Source organism: Dreissena polymorpha, chromosome 8 (genome assembly GCF_020536995.1).
Source record: "Dreissena polymorpha isolate Duluth1 chromosome 8, UMN_Dpol_1.0, whole genome shotgun sequence".
Taxonomy (NCBI): Eukaryota; Metazoa; Mollusca; class Bivalvia; order Myida; family Dreissenidae; genus Dreissena; species Dreissena polymorpha.
This window is the reverse complement of record NC_068362.1, coordinates 74,912,204-74,935,851: the sequence shown is the minus strand read 5'-3', so window position 1 is coordinate 74,935,851 and position 23,648 is coordinate 74,912,204. Positions and strand designations below refer to the sequence as shown.

Below are 23,648 nucleotides of genomic sequence, written 5' to 3'. Positions count from 1 at the left end.
AACAATTAAGCATGAGGTATTTACATGAATACAGACTACCATACCATACTTTTAACAAGAGAGATAAATTGCATAGTTTATTTCACAACTTTGTCGTGATTAGTCCCCTTTGTTTTATGTAAGCTATGTCTTTTTCACCCTTGGTTTATTGATGTCATGACATTTATCGATGACAGTTGAAACTTTTCACAGTTCGAGTCATTTTTATTTGTTTATAAATAGATTTTTTATGCACAATAAAGAGCTGTTTCTCTGTTATGGAGCGATTAAAGCATTACTTTGAGCAATATGAGTAAAATTTCTAGTTTTAATGTCAGTCTTTTTGCATTATTGATTTGTGCTAATTATCTAGAAATATTTAAGGACACTGTAAGGGCATTCTTCTAGTTATGCTATTCTTATACATTATTTTTAAAATTAGTAAATATATCTCTATGTATGTGTTGCAAAATTATTGAAAATTCATTTTGTAATGTTTTGAGTTAAGGGCAGGTTATATTTCATTATGAAAAGCGAAAATTTGACAGGACAAAAGGATTTAAACCTTAATGTTGAGCCCTGAATAATTGCAACAAAATTATAAATGCAGTACAATATTCACAGATTAATTCACAATACATGTGTATTCAACATAAATGATGGTTGTATTCATGCATAATATGTATTTATAGACAAAGATTTATTTATTTTAACTGAAAGCATGACATTTTACAGGATACAGTTACTTTACTTGTGCTCTTTGATAATAGTCATGCTGTATTTTGATTAGAAGCATACCTATGAGACTATGAAAGCTATCAACCTTAAACTTCATAGGTAGATATTTCTCATTTAGGAGAAGTGCACCCTATAATAACTTTAGAGTTATTGCCCTTTGTTTATCTGGGTACTTTTTGTCCCAATAATATATGCACTATATTTGAGTCTTCAAGGTGTGCTTTGCAACATAAAGACAGGAATTTCATAAACACTATCTAGTAAAATGATTCACATTGTTTCGCAAAGGTCTACTTTGTTTAAGTTTAGTGCTACAAATAATAAATCATAGCACAATAATCTCTTACTTTTGATGATCAGTTTATTTTATATGAGCTGCGCTAGGGTAAACAGTGCTTATACATGTGCTAAAAGAGTGGTCCCAGATTAGTCTGTGCAGTCTGCAAAGGCTTATCAGGGACGACACTGTCTGCTTTTGTGTATTTTTTGTTTCTCAGCAAAAATCCACATAAGGCGGAAAGTGTGGTCCCTGATTTGCCTGTGCAGACTGCATGGGCTAAAATCCACATATTTCTGTAAGGCGGAAAGTTTGATTCCTGATTAGCTTGTGCAGAATGCATGGGCTAAAATGGTACAATCCTTTACGCTAAAATGGTACAATCCTTTACGCACATTTTATTGTTTTAGGTCGGTTCCTGTACCAGATAATTGGAGAGGGACATAGGGCAAGGCTGCTGGACTTTGTGGGCGTCGCCCATCAGTTCTACAGAGGACGGGGTCATCTAAGCAATCACAGTCTTCCTCTGTCTTTGGCCACACACCCCGCAACACCATTGTCATTCCCAGGCAAAGTATGAAATAGTCAATATGTGTGGAATTATTTGAAAACAGATTCAAGATGAAGATTTGTAATAATTTTGTTGTACTCTTTGTAAACTTGAATTTTAACACAATAAGACAACACAATTTATCATCCAAGTTTAGAATTATTTGCAAATGTCTTTTTAGCATTTACCTTTTTTTTGTTGCAAGAGTATAATATTTCATATACTTTGTGAATCCCAGCTGTTCATATGTAGATTTGTCCCCATTAAAAGCCAACAAAAAATGACATGTCTGTTTGCAAAACCGTACGTAAACTTTGTCTTATATATTACATTCAGTAGAAGCATTATTGAGATTTTGAACATATTGTTTATAATTGCTATAAACTTGCAAATGACTCCTTTATAATTTGAGGCATGTCATATGAAAATGGGTTTCATGCCATTAGTGACCAGCGTATCTCAAAACAAGCCTGGGCAATTCATGCTCAGTCTGGTCAGGAACTACCCAGTCCACTATAAAATTACAACATGTACGCAGTGTCCTTTTCCATAGCAGACAGAGAAGCTCCTGACCAGACTGCGCACATAAGACCTATTTTTGCATATCTCTGTTCATTTATAAACAGCGATCATAAATGTCATACTAGTGATTGTGATTGATACGACTCAGGTGTGTGTAAGCAGAGATGGTGAGATGGTAGCAATATCGGACACAGGTCATCACAGGGTCATCGTTACGGACAGTGCGGGCATTGTCAAGGTAATATATTGTTATAATTGGTTTCAGTCTTTGTGAATAATGTAGGGAGTTATTAATGCCAGTGTTGCTTTTCATGGTCATGAGTTTGCTGGCGGGTTTTATAAATCGTTTCATTTATCATATGAAAGGCAGTTACTGCAATCAGATGTTAGCCTCAATATAGACACACAATAGAAGTCAGGGCTCAAAATTAACTTTTTTTTGTACTTGCAAAACATTGCGAGCAGCTTTAAAACCAACTCGCAAAATCAAAAACAGTCTCGCAAATTTTGCAGGAAACATAAAAAAGTTTGAACATTAATTTAGTACTATTAAAACAAAATAAAAAGTACTTAACATACACATTTTATTCCTGCAATCATACAAAGATATCAGTTCCTTGGACCATAAGGGTATTGTTTTAAAATATAAGTGTGTCGTGTTCACTCAGAAAACAAAGTTTAAGTGTCAGTTTGGGATATTTTTAATGGGTTTTCAAATATTGAAAAAAATCAGCTATGATATCGTGTGTTGAGTGCGACGTCACCAAAATACAAATCAACGGTTAACTTTACTTTATCTTTTGTATTTTTATTTCCGTCTGTAGGCAAAAAGAAACTAATTATGTTTGGCTTCGACGCCATGTCTGTTCAAGTTCAATGAACAAATGTGAATAGTCGACTGTTTCACGTTCTTTGTACCAATACTATCCGCGTATCTGTACTATAAGTATACCAGTCTACATACAAGGTGCGCGCTTCCGCATACAGGTATTCAGACGTTCTATAAATTGACCTACGGTTTAGCGTTCATGACGTCGAGTGCATTTATATTACTAGTTTTTTTCCACTATTTCTTTACTCACAAAAAAATACTAGTGGCTTAAAACTTAACTCGCAATCAGTCTTTTTCACTCGCATTTTGCGAGTGTGCGAGTGTTAATTTCGAGCCCTGGAAGTGTCTACTTTTTGCACCTCAAACTGACTTACTCGTGATTGCTTAACACAGTTAACAATGACTTTCGGAGTAAAACATAGTGGCAGTTGACTCCTACCTGATGACCATGAAACAATGCTCTTAGGTGTAATACATTATATTTGTCAGGGGGGGGGTTGACAATCAATACGATGGTATGTACTTACTGCTCGTACCTAGGAGTAAATAGCAGACAATTACACAATTGCATATACTGTCTTTGTAGATAATTTATTAGCAGTCTAGACAGTATTTACATCAGAATACCTGATTCATCATCACAATCTTTGGTACAAGTTATGACACAACATTAGAAACATGTAAAATCCCTAACAGTTACTGCATGAAATATGTTTTCATAATGTTATATATATTTGTTTGTTTTTCATTATTATTTAATGAGTAAAAGAAATATCAAAGATCATTTCAAACCCAGCAGAAATGTGTTAAAAGCGAAAGTCTATCAGTAAAAATCTTGTCATTTTGTTTATCTGCAGCATACATTTGTGAGGGCATATAACGAAATTATTAAAACACATGTTATCATCAAACAACTCCACATTAACCAGTAATACACAACTCTATTGTGGATTGTTGGGAGTGTCCATTCACATGATTTTGAGTCCAAAATGTTTGTCCTCCACATCAGTCTTCACGCTAAATATTTTAGCCAAATAGCCCTTCGGGCTAATACGATGGAATTTTGAATAGCCCGAAGACATGTTCAATAGCCCGAGGAGGTCAATTTAAATCTTATGACTTTTTTGGCCAGGAACACCAAAATAGTTATTAACAATCAGAAAATCTACTTCCATTAGTAAAAACAGATGCATGTGATTACAGTAATAAAGGGTATAATGTTTCCTTTTGAAATGCATTTTATACAAAATGCACCAGATAATTATGCTGTTTATTGTAACTTTATTATTACACATGTTCTCATTCAATGATTCCATTAATCAGTTTGACCGGTGTTTTGTTTTATTTTAAAGCGAATTATTATCATGTTTAAAAAATATCCGAAAAACTTCAAAAATACATCAGCCTATTAAAATAACAGATTATTATCGTATTATTACTAGGACAATCGCCGGTGAATTTCTGAATTGTCGGCATGTGACTTCAGAACAAAAGGCCACTGGGTGTGTTAATTGCCCAATCTACAAGTGACAATGTCTGCTTCTTTAATTTACTCCCGATGTTTTGATAAGCATGTGTCAACCGTGAAAAGTATTGTATATTTGTAAACAGATTATAAGTAGCAAAATAGGTCACGTAGCAGAACGAGATTACAGAATAAACGAAAGTACTACAATTATTAATAATACATTAAAAAAACTTATTCTAATGCGCAAAAATAATTGATTAAAACACATGGAAACCTACCTGTAATAAGTATCAATTTGTTTTAACCCAATGCGTACAATATCCCTTACAGACTCTTTAATTTTTATTGAAAAAATTACTTGTCCATTTTTCATGAATTATAAATACATTTTCGGAAAACGCTTCTCAAATTAAATACGCTTCTAGATTGGTCATTATTTTAAAACATTACGAAGTGCCCGATGCGCGAACATCCCGGAACGTGATCTACACATGTTCAGTTTGAATAACCTCATCTTGGTTGGGCGTCAATTGCATCATTACTTTAAATAGCAACATACCCGGATGCTTACACGACAGTTTAGAAAAATGGCGGCCGCATGCTTTAAAACGTCATTTTAGGCATTTAAATAGCAAATTTAAACGTGCTTCTTAAAAACGCGTATAAATCAGGTTATTGATATGACGCTCAAATATTTAATCGACCGATCGGGCTATTTTATTAGCATTTAGGATCGACCGACCGGCCCAAGAATCGACTCGGGCTTCGGGCTTATAGGCTAATTCGAAGACTGCTCCACATTTTCCTAATCAATCAGATTGTTCTCCACATTTCCCTGTAATAAACAGCTCTAGTCTATCTTGGTTAAGTGTTAAATTTCCGAGGGATAATTTTGAGTCTAAAAAGGTGAAAAAATCTTCATGGGTCAGTTTTACATTTTAACCAAAAGTCTACATCATGGGCAGGTCCATTCCTATTGCACCCATGCTGAGCAAGCCCATCAAGGGGTTGGAGGTAGCACCTCCCGTGTTGGATGACCCAGACCCACTGCTGCCAGCCATGTTGTTCATCATCAGGCTTGCAATCATAGGGTTCATACTGCTGGACCCACGGCTAGCGGCCAGGGCTGCCAACAGACCAGGCATTGACGAAGGAGATGAAGAGGAACCGGGTGCGGCAGCTGCAGACGGAAGAGAAAGTAAAGCAGCAGATGATCCACCCAACATGGAGGCGAGGGGATTGCTGGCTTCCATACCGGTTCCCATTCCAGCCCCCAAAGCGGGTCCCAAACTGGCTGCCAGTGGGTTAGACTGGCCCTGCTGCATGCTCATGATGATTTCAGGGTTTTCGGTCATGGTTCCGTACATGGTCCTCTGCTGAACCCACTCCATTGTCTTCTCCATAATGTAGTTGTCTATCTGGGCGTTGTTGGGCTGGCCCACTACACCTGTGGAGCAACAGTGAACCATTGAGTCAGTGTTACATATAGCATAAACATGAAGCTGGCCATTAAAAACGTATCACAGGCAGCAGAAAGAAGCTCCAGCTGGCTGTGGCTAAGGAGGAACACCAGTAGCTGGAAGCCATCCACTAATGGATAGGGAGGCGGAAAACTACAACGGGCGAGGCATGGTCAGGGGTGATAACCCCAAAAAAGGGTTAGGGTAAGGGTTAGGGGTCGGGTTTGGGTTAGGGTTGGGTTTAGGCTAACCCAAACCCTAACCCGACCCCTAACACTAATCCAAACCCTAACCCTCTAACCCCCCCTTGCGCAATACCATACCATGCCTCGCCTGTTGTCGTTTTCCGCCTCCCTAATGGATAGTGTCTGATCAACACTGCTGCCCGCCACTTAGAGCTTGTCCTAGGTGTAAAGGGCGAAACAAGCAATGACAAGTGGTACCTAGCTGACGACATTAGTGGAAAGCAGTTTATCTGTATTTTATTTTACAACAGCAGATGTGTGTATCTGGGCATTGTTGAACAAAATTGAAGAAAAAAATAGCAGTTAAGAGTGCAGATGACCCAGTTTCTCCCTATCAATTTTACATTTTCACTGATTTTATTAAGATGAACCTTAAATGCAATACAATTTAGATGATGGGGTCCAAGCTACAAACATGCATTATAAAAGGACCGCCTGAGAGTTCAGTACTCATATATTGGCTAATCTTGTTGTCATCATGACATTAGATAATGCATGCATATAAACATTACCATGTTTTTAATTGGATACATACTGCTTTTCTTGTTCATTTATGTTTATCAGATACTCCTATACAATCATCAATTTGAAAAAAAAAAAATCTGGCCAATATCGACTATAATTATGTGTATAGCCCTCTCCCTCTCAGAAGCAAAGTGAAAATAGCTATGTGCAAAAAAGCATAAAACCAGAATAGCCTGCAAGTAACTCGCAGTCTGTTCAGGTTTTAGGCTGTTTGCTACTCATCAGTATTTAAGGGTTATAAATGACAATGTTAAAGCTTGAATCTAGTAAGAAAGGTCTTTAATTAAAGTTAACTTTGTAAGGTACTACAATCACATAAAAATATGTATCTAACTCTATGTGGTAAGAAGTGTTTAGAAGTGTTAAAGTAACATTACTACTCAAATCAACGAAACTTTTGTACAATATTTCGTAAATAAAGCTAAACAATTAAAAATCATTGTTATGGCTATTGCCGAAATTTCAACACCAGATGTGTTGTGGTAAAATATATGTTTGTGGATACAAAATGCTCGTTTTTATTATGGTTTTAACATGGTACTATTTTAGTGTTTGTGTGTCGTATGAATAGATATATTCGCAGGAAATTAGCATGGAATTTATTGTGGTCACAAATAAATAAAAACGCGCATTTTGTATCTACAAAAATCTATGTAATCATACCACATCTAGCGTTGAAATTGTGGCTATTGCTATGAGGAACACTGATTGTTTAGGTGTAAACTTTATTTTACGAAATACTTTACGAAATTTTTGTTGATTTTGAGCGTTATAGAGACTATAAGTCAGCACATGTAGCACTGTTTAGATTAAGTTATAATAGCCATTGGGCAAGTGAATTTTTACTAAGATTGGAGGCAACTTGTACTCATTGTTATTTTCTAAACCTGGGGAAAGTTAATGTGAGTTTCTGTTAGAAATAAAACTGCTTTTGCATGTATCCAAATTGTCTGTATAACTTATTTTTTTTTTTTGTCTTTTACGTTTTCTATTGCATTGCTGACAATATTTGAATAAATTTTGTTACAAATATCAATCAAATGAAACTTTTGTACATTTAAAAAATTGGTAATGACTTTGGGTGGAATACATACTGTTACCAGACTTGTTTTGAAAAATCAGGGCCATCATCAAGTTAAAAAGTGAGCAGATGATTTCCAAAAGCAGAAGGGAAGTTATATTTATAATTACCAAAGCTTAAAAAAATCAAGTATTGGAAAATGTTGTGTTTAAATAGCAGGGTTATTTAGCCTCCTCTTATGTTTAAATGAAACCTATAACAACATAACACTGGCACAAACCATGTAAACAAGCCATACTATTGAATAGTAATGTACCATTGATACGGACCATGTTCAAAAGATATGCTACAAAGTATTAATGTAATTTTGGTACTGACCATGTACGGAAGCCATACTACAAAAGAGTAATGCACCATTGGTACAGACCATTTATGGATGCCATACTACAGAAAAGTAATGCACCATTGGTACAGACCATGTACTGAAGCCATGCTACAGGAAGGAAATGTTACATTAGTACACACCATGTTCAGTAGCCATACTACGGATAGTAATGTTAAACTAACCATGGCGTAGTGAATATGGTGTCTGCATAGCAACAGAGAGGTCTGCGGTTCAATCCCTACTGTGAGAGCCTTCTTTAGATCTTCCTCAAAGTAACCAAGTACTGGTTCTACCCAGAAAACAGACTCACGTTTGTTTCAATAAGCCTTATGTTTTCCATGCTTTTTTAGCTAAATTAAATAGCTTTAAGCCAATGAAACACTAGTCCTGACCTGGCACAGTGATGTTCTTCTCCCTTGCCATTGCCTGCATGAGGGCCATATAGGGCAGCATGCCGGTGGCGCTGCTGGGCATTCCTCCCTGCTGGGCAGCCAGGATGATCAGGGCAGGGCTTGGGCTTGAGTCAGGGCCCAGGATGGACTTGACCGCGTTGTCAAGCATGATGAAGTCCCTGGGTGAGAGCTCGCCTCCCAGCGCGAGTCCCATTGGGCCAATGCCACCCATCCCTCCGATGCCTGGCATGGCTCCCATTCCACCCATACCTGGCATCATGCTGCCCAAACCTGGCCTCTGGCAGTGGACTGGAAACCAATGACAATGGGTTTAATGCATGCTTGTAAAGTATTAATGGCACAGGCTTATGATCAATGGCGACACTTTCCATTTAATCTGGATTTTTTAGATTTTAGAAGAGACTTGTTATAGTCTTAAGATTCCATACAATCAGAAAGTGTTTCCCTTATAAGCTTGTGCAGACTACATAGGCTTATATGGGATGACACTTTACACGCATTAATTTAGCCCAGTTTTCACAGAATTCAGCTCGTATAATTTAGCATTACAATGTGTATTTACATTTGTAAAACATACAAAAGGTTTAAATGAAAAGAACCCGTACATATTATTCCAACACCTTTGTTTTTGTCGTGTTCAGAGGCTTATTTTAGAAGTATGAAAAAAGAATATTATATTAGAACCTTATGTTGTTCTATGAACTGGTATCAGTTGAGTTGGTTGTGCAAAGTTGATTCACTATAGATTTGCAGCCTCAAGTAAGATGCTTCTTTACACACTCAACGAGACTTATATATGTTCCTAGAACATAATACTATTGAAATATTCCATTTATGATGTACCTTTTTCTCCATACTACTTGTTAAATAACAAAACAAACCAACAGCTATTTTATGTCATATATTTTTTTCAACAATAATCATAGCATTATTATGTCAGATCATGTCCATTCCTGTGTTAAGTCAAGTTAAAAAAAAAATTATGGCATAAAAATGAACGAACTCAATCAACCATGCCATAAAAACCATAAAAACACTAGAAGCAAATATGGTGTCTGTATTCTAGTGTTGAAAACAAATTTTTTGGTTGCAGAATATAATAGGAATATAACAAAATATTTCATCATTCTCTATGATCTTCCTTTTTTTGACATGTTATTATGTGTACAACTAAGAAATATTATTATTTGAGCAAATACAGTGTGCTAGATTTACCAGAACTATTGGTTTTACTATTTTTGCAATATGTTTAAAATGTTATTAACTGTAATTAAGATGTTGTTGTTTTATTGGCATATAATATTGAACATGATGAGATCGTTATTTTACAAATGCCCAGTAAAAAAATCATTATTGTCTGCAAATAGTGTCACCTATGTGTTCATTATTTAAAGCAGTAGCTCTATTAAATAAACAAAGAAAATAATTGTTTACCATTGCCAGCTAAAAAGGCCACCAAGGCTACAGCAGCAGCTATCCGCATCATGTTGTGTCTAAAATGTGTTTGCCAAACCTGCATGCAGAACTGCCCTAGGAAACTGACACTAACCTTGGTCAACCTCTGCTTATCTTCAAACCTCTTCTTATCTTCATCTTAAATTTGATTGGTTCATACAGCAGTGGCCCTAACTTTCAATCGGTCGGCTGGGTAAAGACATGTTAATGACATCAGGTTTGGTTTGTAGATGACCTGTACAATTGATTGATGTCATCCTTGTCATGTGAGACAGTGAGCCTATAAAAATGATATATGGTGTAATGATATGTAGACGTCACAACTGATACCATGCAGTCTTGAAAGCTGCAAGGTGTATAATTATATGTCACCGTTTGGAACGTCTGTGCAACTACCAGTATTTCTTAACCCTTTACCAATTAGAAATGTATTTTGACGCATTTGTAGTCCCTTAGAAAGTTAAATTTAATTAAAGACCTTTCTTACTAGATTCAAGTGTTAAAGGCTTCATTTCCAACCCTTAGATAATGATGAGCAGCAAACAGCATTAAACCTAAACAGACTGCAAGTTCAGAACACATTTTAATGTAGGTTTATTTAAGGTACCTGCATGAAGCAATATGACAACCAAACACAATTACACAAATTTTGGAGAGAATAAAACAATGGAATAAAAAATTCTCCAGAAAATTGCTGTAGTAAGTTGGTCATAAAATAAGCACACAATTTATGTTTTACTCATACTTGTGAATGATCATTAAGAGATACTTGTTGATCTGATATTAATTGATTATATATTTAAATGCTTAACGATTTTATGGTATGAAAACGTATGTGTTAAATGTTTTGAAACTAATAGCTTAAGGCATTAATTCATGCTCCATACTTTTGGACAGCATTTTTAATATAACATTTAATCAGTAAAAGTATTGTATATTAATATGGACAATATTTCTTTGAGTATTTAAAGATAAATGTCATTTAATTTTATGGTATAAATGAACATGTGTTGATTTTTGTAACTAATATTTAAATACATGATTTCATGTTTATAACTTTTTTGACAGCAATTACCTATAATTTAATATTACATTATATCAGTAAATTGTAGACATTACTGGAACATTTCAACATTATTATAGTGTATATATTTCAAATACAGAAAAAAGATCCATTCTCAAACATTTTAAGTATTTTATCCATGACCTACTTTCCTCTGTAAACGTTACAGTCAGTAATTGACAGTTACTAGTAACTCTATTATTTCAACTTATTGACAGGTTTAATGACAAAATGTATCATGGCAGTCTGAGTTGACAGTAATATAAAGAAGTGAAACTCCAGCTGCTGGAGTAAGCCACATGTAACAAAGTGTTAATTGCCTCAGCTGTCACCAGTATAATGTCATTGTACACTAGGACTGTCAGACCAGCCCTTTATTGATTGTGAAAACCGGACATGATTTGTGAACAGTCACAGCACTATTTTAACAATGATTTATGTATGACATTTGTAGCTCAGTTAACATATATATGTATTAATTTTTCTACTGTGATTGTATAAAATGTGTGGCAGAGGCATTGTAAGTGAAATAACAGTATATAGCAAATTATATCAAAACAAAGTATATTTTCAAACACTATCTTCATTTCTTTATATGTTTTGAGAACCACGCCTTTTTTATCAAGAGGAAGCTTATATAACCTTAGAATTGACGCTAATGTGAAAAGGCAGGAATAAAACCTGGGTTAGCTAGGTGAGAAGCAAAAGTCTCATACCAACAAAAAATCATTTGAGAATGAAGTTTAGATAAATCTTTTTTACACTTGTGCATTAATCCTTTTTATTTACAACACATCCATAGGAGCCACATTCTCGAAAACTTAGCACAATGCTTGTGCGTAAAGTGTCATCCCAGATTAGCCTGTGCAGTCCGCTCAATCAAATCAAGGACAACGCATTCAGCTTTTGTGGCATTTTTTATTTACAATTAGTCTATTCTGAGTGAAAAAAACATTATAGTAAAAAATTGTTGCCCCTGATTAGCCTGTTCAGACTGCACAGGCTAATCAGGGATGACACTTAACTCACATGCATTAAGCACAGTATATACTGTATATGTTTAAGTTCATTATTGGAGGCAAGGGGCCTGGCTTCAAGGATGGAAGGTTTTCTGATGCTGAATTCTCCTCCCCACAAGGTCTTGCAATACATGGGTACATCCTGTATGTTGCAGACACCAACAACCACGCCATCAGGAAGGTGAGGGTCATATGTCAGACATAAACTGGTACTAGTAATGTATCATAAGGCTAGAATACAATTAACTACTGGTCAATCTGAAAAGTGTCATTTTTCAGTAGTAGCACACACAAAATTTATGTAGGAAACAAAAAATCACTTTTGAATTTAAAATTCATCTCTTTGCAATTTGTATTTGTTGTCTCTTATAAATTAATCACTAAATCACTTTAATACAGGACACATTTCTTGCATCACCATTACATTAAAAATACATCAACCAAAATATTGAATTGTGATTATATCAATGTTTGTTTTTCAAGTTGGATTTGAGTCAGCAGGAAGTGAGCACATTGGCTGGTACTGGTTCCCAGGGCCAGGACAAAGTGGGAGGAAAGCTTGGAACCGAGCAGGAGATTTCCTCCCCTTGGGACCTTTGTATAGCAGATGGTCTAGGTAATTTAACAAATTATCCAGTTAGTTTAAAGTTACATGTATTTATTTGAGCTCAATTGCATCAAAAGCCCACATCTTATTTAAACGCTCTTGAGTCTGTTTTCTGGGAAGAACCAGTACTTGGTGCCTAAAGGGGAGATCTAAAGAACACTCTCACATTGGGATCAAACCCATGACTACCCATGTGATAGGCAGACACCATATCCACTATACCAGTTAGCCATGTGATAGGCAGACACCATATCCACTATGCCAGCCCATGACTACCCATGTGATAGGCAGACACCATATCCACTATGCCAGCCCATGACTACCCATGTGATAGGCAGACACCATATCCACTATGCCAGTTAGCCATGTGATAGGCAGACACCATATCCACTATGCCAGCCCATGACTACCCATGTGATAGGCAGACACCATATCCACTATGCCAGCCCATGACTACCCATGTGATAGGCAGACACCATATCCACTATGCCAGCCCATGACTACCCATGTAATAGGCGGACACCATATCCACTATGCCAGTTAGCCATGTGATAGGCAGACACCATATCCACTATGCCAGTGACTACCCATGTGATAGGCAGACACCATATCCACTATGCCAGTGACTACCCATGTGATAGGCGGACACCATATCAACTATGCCAGTGACTACCCATGTGATAGGCGGACACCATATCCACTATGCCAGTGACTACCCATGTGATAGGCGGACACCATATCCACTATGCCAGTGACTACCCATGTGATAGGCGGACACCATATCCACTATGCCAGCCCATGACTACCCATGTGATAGGCGGACACCATATCCACTATGCCAGCCCATGACTACCCATGTGATAGGCGGACACCATATCCACTATGCCAGTTAGGTCAGCTCTGCTTAACCGCCCGTCAGGATTTCTTATGATTGAAGACTTGCCACATAAATTGTGTAGCGAGTGATAACGAGTTTTTCTACAGCCAGTGTTACCTTGACTGGCAGTTCAGTAGGGCAGTTGTCAGTGAATGGCATAAATATATGAACTTATTAAAGGTTAACTGCAAAGCTTAGCTAAGCTTGGAAAAAAATGAATATGTAAGTTAAGTGACTGACATTGTTTTGCTGAAGAAAATGACATAAAACTAAACTAACAACAGGAACAATAACAGTAAAGGCTGTACATCTGTACCAGGAATGATTTTTTGTTTGATATATTTTGGCCTTTTCTTACCATTGTTTAAACCTGTAGTGTAATAAACATAAAATTGTGACATTTGTAATCTTGATACCACTCTATTTGTCCTTTCTAGAAGTTCTCAGCCTATTTATTCCTCATGTACGGTTTAATTTATTTTAATGTGAGGCCTATACGTGTATATATGTTTGTGTAAAGGCAATCCTATTTGCCTGTTATAAATGTTAATTTGTGATTTATTTAATGCAGGGTGTCTACTTTTGAAATGAATGCATGAAATTCTAATAAAATCTAGTCTGCTGCTTTTTTTTTAGTACAAAGGATGTGCTTTTTTTCACAATCACAAACAAAAGAAATCTTTCCTACGTAACATATTTTTTTAAGTTCTGGTGCAAATATTATTTATTTAATACCGATATGTTTCTTAGAGATTGTTCAATGGGGCTTGAATTCTTTCAAAATAACGTCATGAAGGTGCAGAGGGACTTACGATCTTGAATCAAACATTGTTAAATGTGGTTAACATAAGAACATGTACACTTTGCATCTATCTAATGTGTTATTTCCATTAAAAGCTGGAGAAGAGAGTGCTGTGTTGATGATTGCCATGGCAGGAACCCATCAGATCTGGGCATACTTCTTAGCAGAGGCCGCCTGGGTGAAAAACAGGCAAGTCACAGTTCTAGTGGTGTAACCTGGGTTATTGATACCGGTAATTACAGTAGTCAACAGAATAAATAACTATTTGGAGATAACTAAGCAATATATTGTTCAAATATTTACTTTGTGCATATGTACTGATGTAAAAGTGTTTGGATGCCAATGATAATAATAAATGACTTCTAATATTTGTTTTATCCAAGTGCAAAGTTTGTTGTTGTAGTTTTATTTGAAAATTAGAATAAATCTTTGTGCATGGTTATTTTCTGCAGCAGTAATCTGGGTGCAATCGTGCATGTGTGTGCCTTAAATTATGATATTTGAAAAACATGGCTAGGAAACACTACACAGTGTTTCCATGTTTTATATTACATGTATATTGAGGCAACTTTTCGTTTAAAATCAGCAGTTCTTTACATCACCAACTATTAAGATCAATTTCATTTTAACCTGTATTAGAGAAAGTGTTAGCAAATGCACCATACTTTTCCAGTTTTTATATGCTTACTTATACCCTATTATTCTACTACTAGTAATTAAATTCAGGCAAGTTAAAATTGTAGGCCCTATGCCAAAATGGGAAAGTCCTATGAAAAAACTATTCTGATTACTTATTTGGTTTGCTCAGACAAAGGTGATGGAATATTGAAAATTCTTAATGAGATGTAATGTAAAGTTGGTCTAAAATGTTATTTGTGCTACATGTTTAGCTTGATTAGCATCCCTTATCACAGCTGAAACTCTTGAATAATTTTTTTATTTTTAGCTCAGCTGTTTTCTGAGAAAACCCGAGGTATTGTCATAGCCAGTTTGTCGTGTTGTGTTGTCCGCCGTCCGCGTCGTGCTAAAACCATAACATTTTGTTAACCTTTTGAACAAGGACTCTAAAATAAAAAATGCTTCCACCTACAACTTTGAAACTTCATATGTAGCTGCAACTTGATGAGTTCTACACACCACACCCATTTTTTGGTGACAAGGTTAATGGTCAAGGTCAATGTGACCTCTAAAAAAGCAAAAACAAATCCTGACAAGCTTTCATTTATTCAAAGTGTTGGCACCCGTTATGCGGTGCTCTTGTTTATATTTTAGCCACACTCTTGGAAAAATAGGCTTAGCCCTTTGCATGCTGGGAAATTTGTCGTCTGCTAAAATGTCGTCTGCTGAATTTCTAAAATTAGCATTTTCTTCGATTTTTTTCAAAGAATATCAGAATAGCAAACAGTTTGGATACAGATGAGACGCCACGTTCTGTGGCGTCTCATCTGGATCCAAACTGTTTGCAAAGGCCTTCAAAATTCGGTTCCCGCACTGAAGGGTTAATGCATGAGCAGCAAGTGTTATCCCACTTTAGGCAAATCAGGGATGACACTTTCTGCTTGAATGGCATTTTTCACTAAAGGAAGTCTTGTTTCAGTAAAAAGTAAGTTTAGGCGGAAAGTTCCGTTCCATACATGGCTATGCAGACTGCACAGGCTAATCTGGAACGACACCTAAAGCACATGCATTAAGCCCCTTTCTCTCAGAGCCAGCTCATTTAGTTTCATTGTTTTTACATTTGTTTTACAGTCATATGGCTGCTGGAACATGTGTAAGGTTTTCTGGAAGTGGAGCAGAGGAGAACCGCAACAATTCGTATCGAGAAAAGGCTGGCTTCGCCCAGCCATCTGGCTTGACGCTGTCACAAAAACATCAATGCTTGTTGTAAGGGTCCCTAATTTATGATGATTGCGTTAGTTTCAACCCATTACCACTGAGATACGTATTTTGACGCATTTGTAGACCCTTAGAAAGTTAAATTCAATTTAAGACCTTTCTTACTAGATTCAAGTTTTAAAGGCTTCATTTCAAATGGTTACTAGCAGGTTGTTCTGGTTTTATGCTGTTTGCATATAGCCATTTTCACTTTGCTTCTGAGTGGGAAAGGGTTAAAAAACGTGTTTTTACTGTCAAAGTAAGAAATGATCATAATGAAAGCCTTCATGAAATAGGTATTGTACTATAATGTTCAAAAAAGTGTTTTTACTGCCAAAATAAGAAATGGTGATCATAATGAAAGCCTTCATAAAATAGGTATTGTACTATAATGTTCAAAAACGTGTTTATACTGCCAAAGTAAGAAATGATGATCATAATGAAAGCCTTCATGAAATATCTAGAGTACTTATGTTCAAAATAATGATATAAAACAGAATGGCATCTAGAATTATTGTCATAATGCTTTGGGTATATGTACAAGAAGGTATTCTCTATTATTAAGAGCATTTATGTGAAACCTCATGCATGTTTAAGGGTCATTATGTCCTGTCACTTACCAAGGCCCATAACATTTGTCAAGAGATGAGCACAGAGTCCTCATTTAGCTGTTGTTGTTTTTTTTGTAAGTTTTCAGTCAGTCAGTCACACTTTAAAAATAAAAAACCTGTACTTACAGTATAAGAAATATTAAACAAATAAGTTGCATCATAGAATCAGACATTGATGTGGTCACAATTTTACCTAAGCAGATTTTCATTTTTCTGTCTTCATGAAATATTACCCAACTAATGAAGTGAAATGGCAAAATACACAAAATGGCAAGTTTTTGTACCACTTTATACCCCCAGACTTATGAGCAGATAGACTTATTGGGTTTGCTGTTATACATAATTAATTAAATACACCTTGCATGTGTATGAACATTTTTGAAAGAGATTTTACAAGACTAATTAACAATATACAGAACTATTGTTATTTGACAGTGTAGCAGACAGTGAGAGTTCAACTATTCGTCGGGTTCAACTTAAAGACGGTGCAGTGAAGAACGTTGTTGGAGGGGAATTAGATGCTATGGTATTTGTATAGAACAACAATCAGCTTCCAATTATATCAAACATCAAGCATGCAGAGTTTGATAAAGACTGAGCAGAACAATATCTTTATATTGGCAATAAACAACGGTAAAGGTAGATCTAGTCCTAAAGGCAATAAACAACTTTAAAAGTAGTCCCCAAGTTGTGAAATTGCTCATGATCAGCTATTGTGGCAGAGGGCTGTCTAGCGTTGTGTGTCTCATGTCAAGTGAGGTCAACAACTTGCTTCCTCCTTAACAAGTGGGCAGACCTTCATGGAACATCACACGAATTATCCTTTGATTGTCTTCGTTTTAAGTTATTCAAATTGTTCCTATTATTTTTGCTGCTTCTATAGGTCATTAGAGCTAAAAATAGATTTTAAAAATGGGTGATTAAAAAAGAAACTTCTTTTAAAATACTTAACTCAAAGGTTTAATATATTGTTTGTAACATCATATAGTGGTCTTCTACAAAGTTTGTTCAAGTTATACCCCTTTGATAAAAGCTGGCCAAACACAAGGGATGACATGATTTACATACATAAATATCCAAAAATATGGAATGCAACATCCTATGGTGGTCCTAAAACATGTTTGTACAAATCATTCATCTTGTCTATATGAGTCGCGTTGTGAGAAAACTGGGCATAATGCATGTGCGTAAAGAGTTATCCCAGATTAGCCTGTGCAGTCTGCACAGACTAATCAGGGACGACACTTTCCGCCTAAATCGGATTTTTGCTAGGCAGAGACTTCATTTTAACGAAAAATGTCATAGAAGCGGAAAGTGTCGTCCCTGATTAGCCTGTGCGGACTGCACAGGCTAATCTGGGATGACACTTTATGCACATGCATTATGCCCAGTTTTCTCAGAACACGACTCATTTATTGGCCTCGCTCATGGGGCTTTTTTTCTAATATATGTACAATAAAACTTTAAAATGTCCACTGAAAATGCAAGTTCAGGAAGTTTGGAATTTGTGATATTACATTTGCCCCATCCTGGGGGTAACCTATTTTACATATATGTGTTTAGTGAAAAGTTAAAAAATGTCCGCTGAAACTGGAAAACCTAGTGACTGGTGTTATGTATAATTATATAGTGGTACTCTTTTTCTCACAAACTATAAAGTTAAGAGCCTAGATATATGGTATATAGCAACATGAAGTTGACCTTAACATTATTTCTTTAATTAATATGTCAATGTAAGACAAAATGGCCATTCCTCATAGGTGACATGTTATTTATAGACTTAAAAAGAAAATAGAAGTTTCTTGTCTGAAACCCAAAGGCTCTGGCAGTTGGTATTATGTCATTAATATCATAAAGTGGTTACTTAACAAATGTATTAAAATCTTAACTATTTGATCAAAATTTGGTGTGCCTTGAGGGATTACGTTTTTCCTTATTGGGCATAGTAATAACTTAAACAATCTCCCAGCTAAGATGGTTCTATACCGGCATAGTGCCAGCAATTTAGGGCAATCATGGTCTGTTGTTATTACAAATTATGAAGTAAGGTCATGTTCGTAACAAATTTATCTTCCTTTTTTTATAAAAAGGTGTCCTTAACCACCTCATGGTTTAAATTCTATGAATATTTACTAAAGTTATTTTATTTTTGTAGTAATAAGTCTACTTGTTATTTGTGCAAGGCCAAGTATGGAGATTGCCAGAACATGACAAAATATACTTGCTCATGAACATTAAACCTAACTTTATGAATTGGCAATTTCGTTTTTTGGTCTTACACTTTTGAAAATATCATAATCTATCCGAATTCGGCAGATTTTGGCACTGCACTAGTAATGATCTCTTCTAATTACAGAATCTTTTTGCGTTTGGTGATGTTGATGGTACTGGACTGGAGGTGAAACTACAACACCCACTGGGAGTTACCATGGCTACTGATGGAGATGATCTGTATGTGGCAGACTCGTATAACCACAAGGTACAGTGAAATTTTAGAAAACTATATTCTGTTTTAGTTAACATATTTATTATTGAAAGCCTCGGGCTTATTGCAACACTCTCAGGTCTGTTTCCTGGGTAGAACCAATACTTGGTGTCTTAGGGGGAGATCTTAAAGACGCTCATAAAGTTGGGATCAGACCCGTGACCCTACCGGTTGCTAGGAGGACAGTTTATCCACTAAGCCACAGAGACTGTGTTCAGATTTTATCATAGGTTATAGCTACCGGGGTATTTAAAGTATCTAACTTGATATCAGCATGTTAATATTGTCTCTTATGGTTTTTAGTTTTAAGGTATCTTATTTTCGAACAAGAAATTTAAAAAATGTAAGTGTCCAAAAACAATTGTTATTTTGTTAAGCTTTACTCTCATTTCAGACTCATAAGAGATAAATAAATGTAATTTTAAGATTTTTTTAAAATTAAGTTGCAAAACCTCAAGTTTTGCAGTACTTGTTGTATAATATTAATATTTCTAGATCAAACTGGTAGATCCAGTCAAGCGTACCTGCACAACCATCATGGGATCAGGTCACCCTGGCAACACCAAGGGAGTCAATCTACCAGAGTATCAGCTGAACGAACCAGGGGGTCTGTGCTACGACTCGCTCAATAATCGTCTTTACATGGCAGACACAAATAATTGTGACATCAAGGTTCTGGATTTGGAGAAGAAGAAAGTCTATAGTGTGAGTGTGCTGTTTGAATTCGTTCAGTGTGTGTATTGTGTTGAATTAGTGCATGTGCATTTAAATATAGAAGCTTATCGACTTAAGGGTATTATTCCTCGAACGTTGAACCCCAACACAAGTAATGTTTTCAGCGTTCAATAACCCTTCACCACCTAAATACATATTTTCACACAATTATAGTCCCTCAGAAAGTTAAATTTTATTATAGCGGGTATGCACGATTTGGTCAAATATTTATGCATTTATATAAAATGTGTAAAAAACTTATACAAATATTTCTATATAAATTAAAATAAAAGTTAAGAAGAACATGTGTGGAAATGCGAAATAAGCCAGATATTTAATTATGAAATCGAAAATGTCTGTACAGTCGAATTCGCCAGCATGTCTATCATGCATGTACGATGTGAATCTAAATTTAGTTTTACAGATCATTTTAATTTCCTGCAACGATATCTATTCGTAACAACACATGAACACTAACTGCGATCCTAATAAAAAGACGAATGCTTCGGTTAATTTGTGTTTGCTGCATTTTATGAAATTGTCTTCAATGTATAATTTTTCTTGCCTATTTTGTGTTATTGTTACATATTTTTATCAATATATTACAATTTAACACATATACAAATCGTGAATACCTGCTTTAAAGATATTGATATTTTTTTACCATAAAATGCAGCAAAGACAAATTAGCGCCCCGAGCCGATTGTGAAGAAGATAGTTCGTACATATTTTCCTACAATAATCGAAGCATTCGTCTTTTTATTAGGATTGGAGTTAGTGTTGGTGTGTCGTATGAATAGATATCGTTGCAGGAAATTAAAATGATCTGTAAAACTAAATTTAGATTCACATCGTACATGCATGATATACATGCTGGCAAATTCAACTGTACAGACATTTACGATTTCAGAATTAAATATCTGGCTAATTTCGCATATTTCGACGCATGTTCTTCTTAACTTTTATTTTAATTTATATTTATGAAATATCTGTATAATAATTTTTTTTACACATTTTATATAAATTCATACATATTTGACAAAATCATGCATACCTGCTTTAAGAACATTGTATGCTTTGTGATTGCTTTCAGCTTCCGATCCTCTTCTCAGAGCCTCCATGTGAACCAGTCCAGCCTGCAGTTGGCATAGCAACCACAGAGGTCACAACGGTCATCCTCATGGTAACAACTGCAGAGGGCGTACACCTGAACAGGGAGGCCCCTAATTCCTGGTCTCTTTATTCCAAAGGTAATGTTTTATTACTGTCTTTAGTATTTGAGTATTTTTGGACATGGCAACAAAGATCAATGACAGATGTAATTGCATATTCTTTTATTTATTGCACCTGAGCACCAAGTGCTCAATGTGAGCTAGTGTGATAAGTGCACGTTTGTCATGACTCTTCAACCTCTAGAACCTTACTTCTCTAGATGCCATATTTATAACTCAATCTTGAGGATATAAGGAAGAATGTTTATCTGCAAAATGTCTAAGCCTTGCATGAAATTGAGAATGTATGTCCAAAAACTTGGCCACAAGTTCAAATAGTTGAGAAGCCACATTTATGATTCAATCTTGATGAAAGTTGGTTATAATACATATTCTGACAATATCTAAGTTTGTATATGGGTCAAGTGGGGTAAAAAGCCAGGTCATTCTTAAAATCTTAGATAAGCCTGTTACCACTCTAGAAGCCACATTTGTATTATTCAATCTTGATGAAACTTGTTCAGAATGTTTATCTTCCCAATACACAATCTCCAAAATAACCCCCCCCCCCCAAAAAAAAAAAAAAATGCCAAGTTTTTATCATGTTTTAGTGTGATCATGAACTAGGCTACCAATTCAGTTCAATCTTTGCAACACCTGTTAACTCACAAGAAGCTACATAGATGACAACATGTAGATGCAACTAAGTGAGAATGTTCATAGAGGACTTGAGTAGATATCCAAGGATAAGTTGTGCTCTTCCAAACCAAGGCTTAGCCTACATAATTTTATTGTCAGTGGGTCAATAAATAATTATGTACATGGTCCTTCTTCTCCTACCTCTCATTCAAGTAGGGCAGTTGTCAGTTACTTGCGGTCAATTGGTCATTGTCGGCTCAGCTACTACTGAAATCAACCCCACGTACTCTCAAGTATACTTATTACTCAGTCTTTATGAAACACGGTCAGAAAATTTATGTTGACTATATTAAGGCTAAGATTGTATCTCGTTCAGTCGGGAACAAAGTACTTGGTCACCAGGTCAGGTCCTGGACAATTGTTGAACTCAGACTAGTGTTTTTGGGCTATGATGGCCAATTTTTTGTCATTATTTTTTTGTTTTAGATTACAAATAACATTAAACATATTAAATGTCCAGACTGTTGTCAAATAAAAATAAGTAATATGTATGTAGTACGCTCTTGCTTATCCTTCTATTTCCAGATGATCAAATGAATCAGAACCTTGAGTCATCAAATGTGAAATTGAAAGGGGAGCTAACAACAGACATGAAACAGATATTGGCGGAGTTGCCTACCTCTATTGAAGGGGAACTGTGTTTAAAGTTAGATCTATTTACCTGTGAAGACTCAGGGTTGTGCAAAATGGGCAAGCAGGTGTTAAAACAGAAAATATGTCAAAGGGAAGTTACATTTGAACTTTTAGTCTCATAATTCAGAAAACCAGGCTGAGTAACTTCCACGCATTGGAGGTCTTGGTCTTTATTAAATGCCTACTCTTGTAACACTGGTACCCTTACAGAATTTGTGAAATAATGTGTTAGTTTTTTAATTAAATAACACTATTAAACTTTAAAAGAAAATGAATCAAATTCAATGAAAATTAGGTGTTGGTTATATAATATAATTGAGTTTGAGACTGGAATATTTATATAATATAGATCAGATAGTTGTACTCTCTACTCTCAAATTTTGCTTTTTTGAGCAATATGTGTGTTTACTTTTTTAATATGATACTTTACTCGCTTTTATATTTGTATTTTGAGCTCTTTGTTTTATGAACAAGTATAAAAAAACAACAACAGGCTAATAAAAGTTAAAAACATTATGTAGTAATGGTCAGAAGCAAGTGATAAACAAGGCCCAAAGTGTGTAGGAATTTTATCTCCTGATAATGTTTTCCCCCAGAAAATCTAACTACATTCATGTCAGATCAAATTTATATTTTTATTCATACAATGAACGAGTGAAAATACAATTATTGATCTAAAACGTAGTTAATGGACAAAATGAGGGGCTTGATTCGATTACCGCCATCTTAATGCGTGAACGTGTACTTTGTGACAAACACAATTTATGATACAATTCTCTTGCTATCATTAACAGACATTTAGCATTAGTTGACATGCAGTTGGTATAATCTTGTATGCGCCCAGGTACTTGAGAGAAAAAAACAGTAATGTTAAAAACTATTTATCATCTCTATTGTTGGAAACTTGTGTTTTTACAAAAAAAACTAATCAAATCAGATGTCGGATTTGCTGGCTCCGAAATTTGTTGAAAAAGAAGAAATATTTTTATATATTTATTGTGCCCTGGACTTTTCATTTAGTCCCACATCCGATTTTTTTTATTGCAGGGTTGTTTTTGCTATATATATTTCTGTTTGGCCTGCATATTTTTCGACATATACTTTTTATTTTAATTGAAACAATTACTGGTAAAACAAATAATAAGCTGAACGTGTTTAGCAGAATTAAGTGTTCAACAAATA

General features: G+C 35.5%; 1 protein-coding gene across 1 annotated transcript in view; it reads left to right on the top strand.

Moving 5' to 3' along the window:
- Nucleotides 1-22,979, top strand: part of LOC127841813 (NHL repeat-containing protein 2-like) — a 33,411-nt gene extending 10,432 nt beyond the window's left edge. Inside the window, exons 4-14 of the mRNA XM_052370923.1 lie at nucleotides 1,405-1,568; nucleotides 2,215-2,304; nucleotides 11,999-12,133; nucleotides 12,436-12,568; nucleotides 14,334-14,427; nucleotides 15,988-16,122; nucleotides 17,160-17,250; nucleotides 19,081-19,203; nucleotides 19,705-19,914; nucleotides 21,017-21,173; nucleotides 22,359-22,979. Coding sequence (XP_052226883.1) covers nucleotides 1,405-1,568; nucleotides 2,215-2,304; nucleotides 11,999-12,133; nucleotides 12,436-12,568; nucleotides 14,334-14,427; nucleotides 15,988-16,122; nucleotides 17,160-17,250; nucleotides 19,081-19,203; nucleotides 19,705-19,914; nucleotides 21,017-21,173; nucleotides 22,359-22,588 — 1,562 coding nt within the window. The 3' untranslated portion in view covers nucleotides 22,589-22,979. The remainder of the gene's footprint in view (nucleotides 1-1,404; nucleotides 1,569-2,214; nucleotides 2,305-11,998; nucleotides 12,134-12,435; nucleotides 12,569-14,333; nucleotides 14,428-15,987; nucleotides 16,123-17,159; nucleotides 17,251-19,080; nucleotides 19,204-19,704; nucleotides 19,915-21,016; nucleotides 21,174-22,358) is intronic.
- Nucleotides 22,980-23,648: the final 669 nt, after the last annotated feature.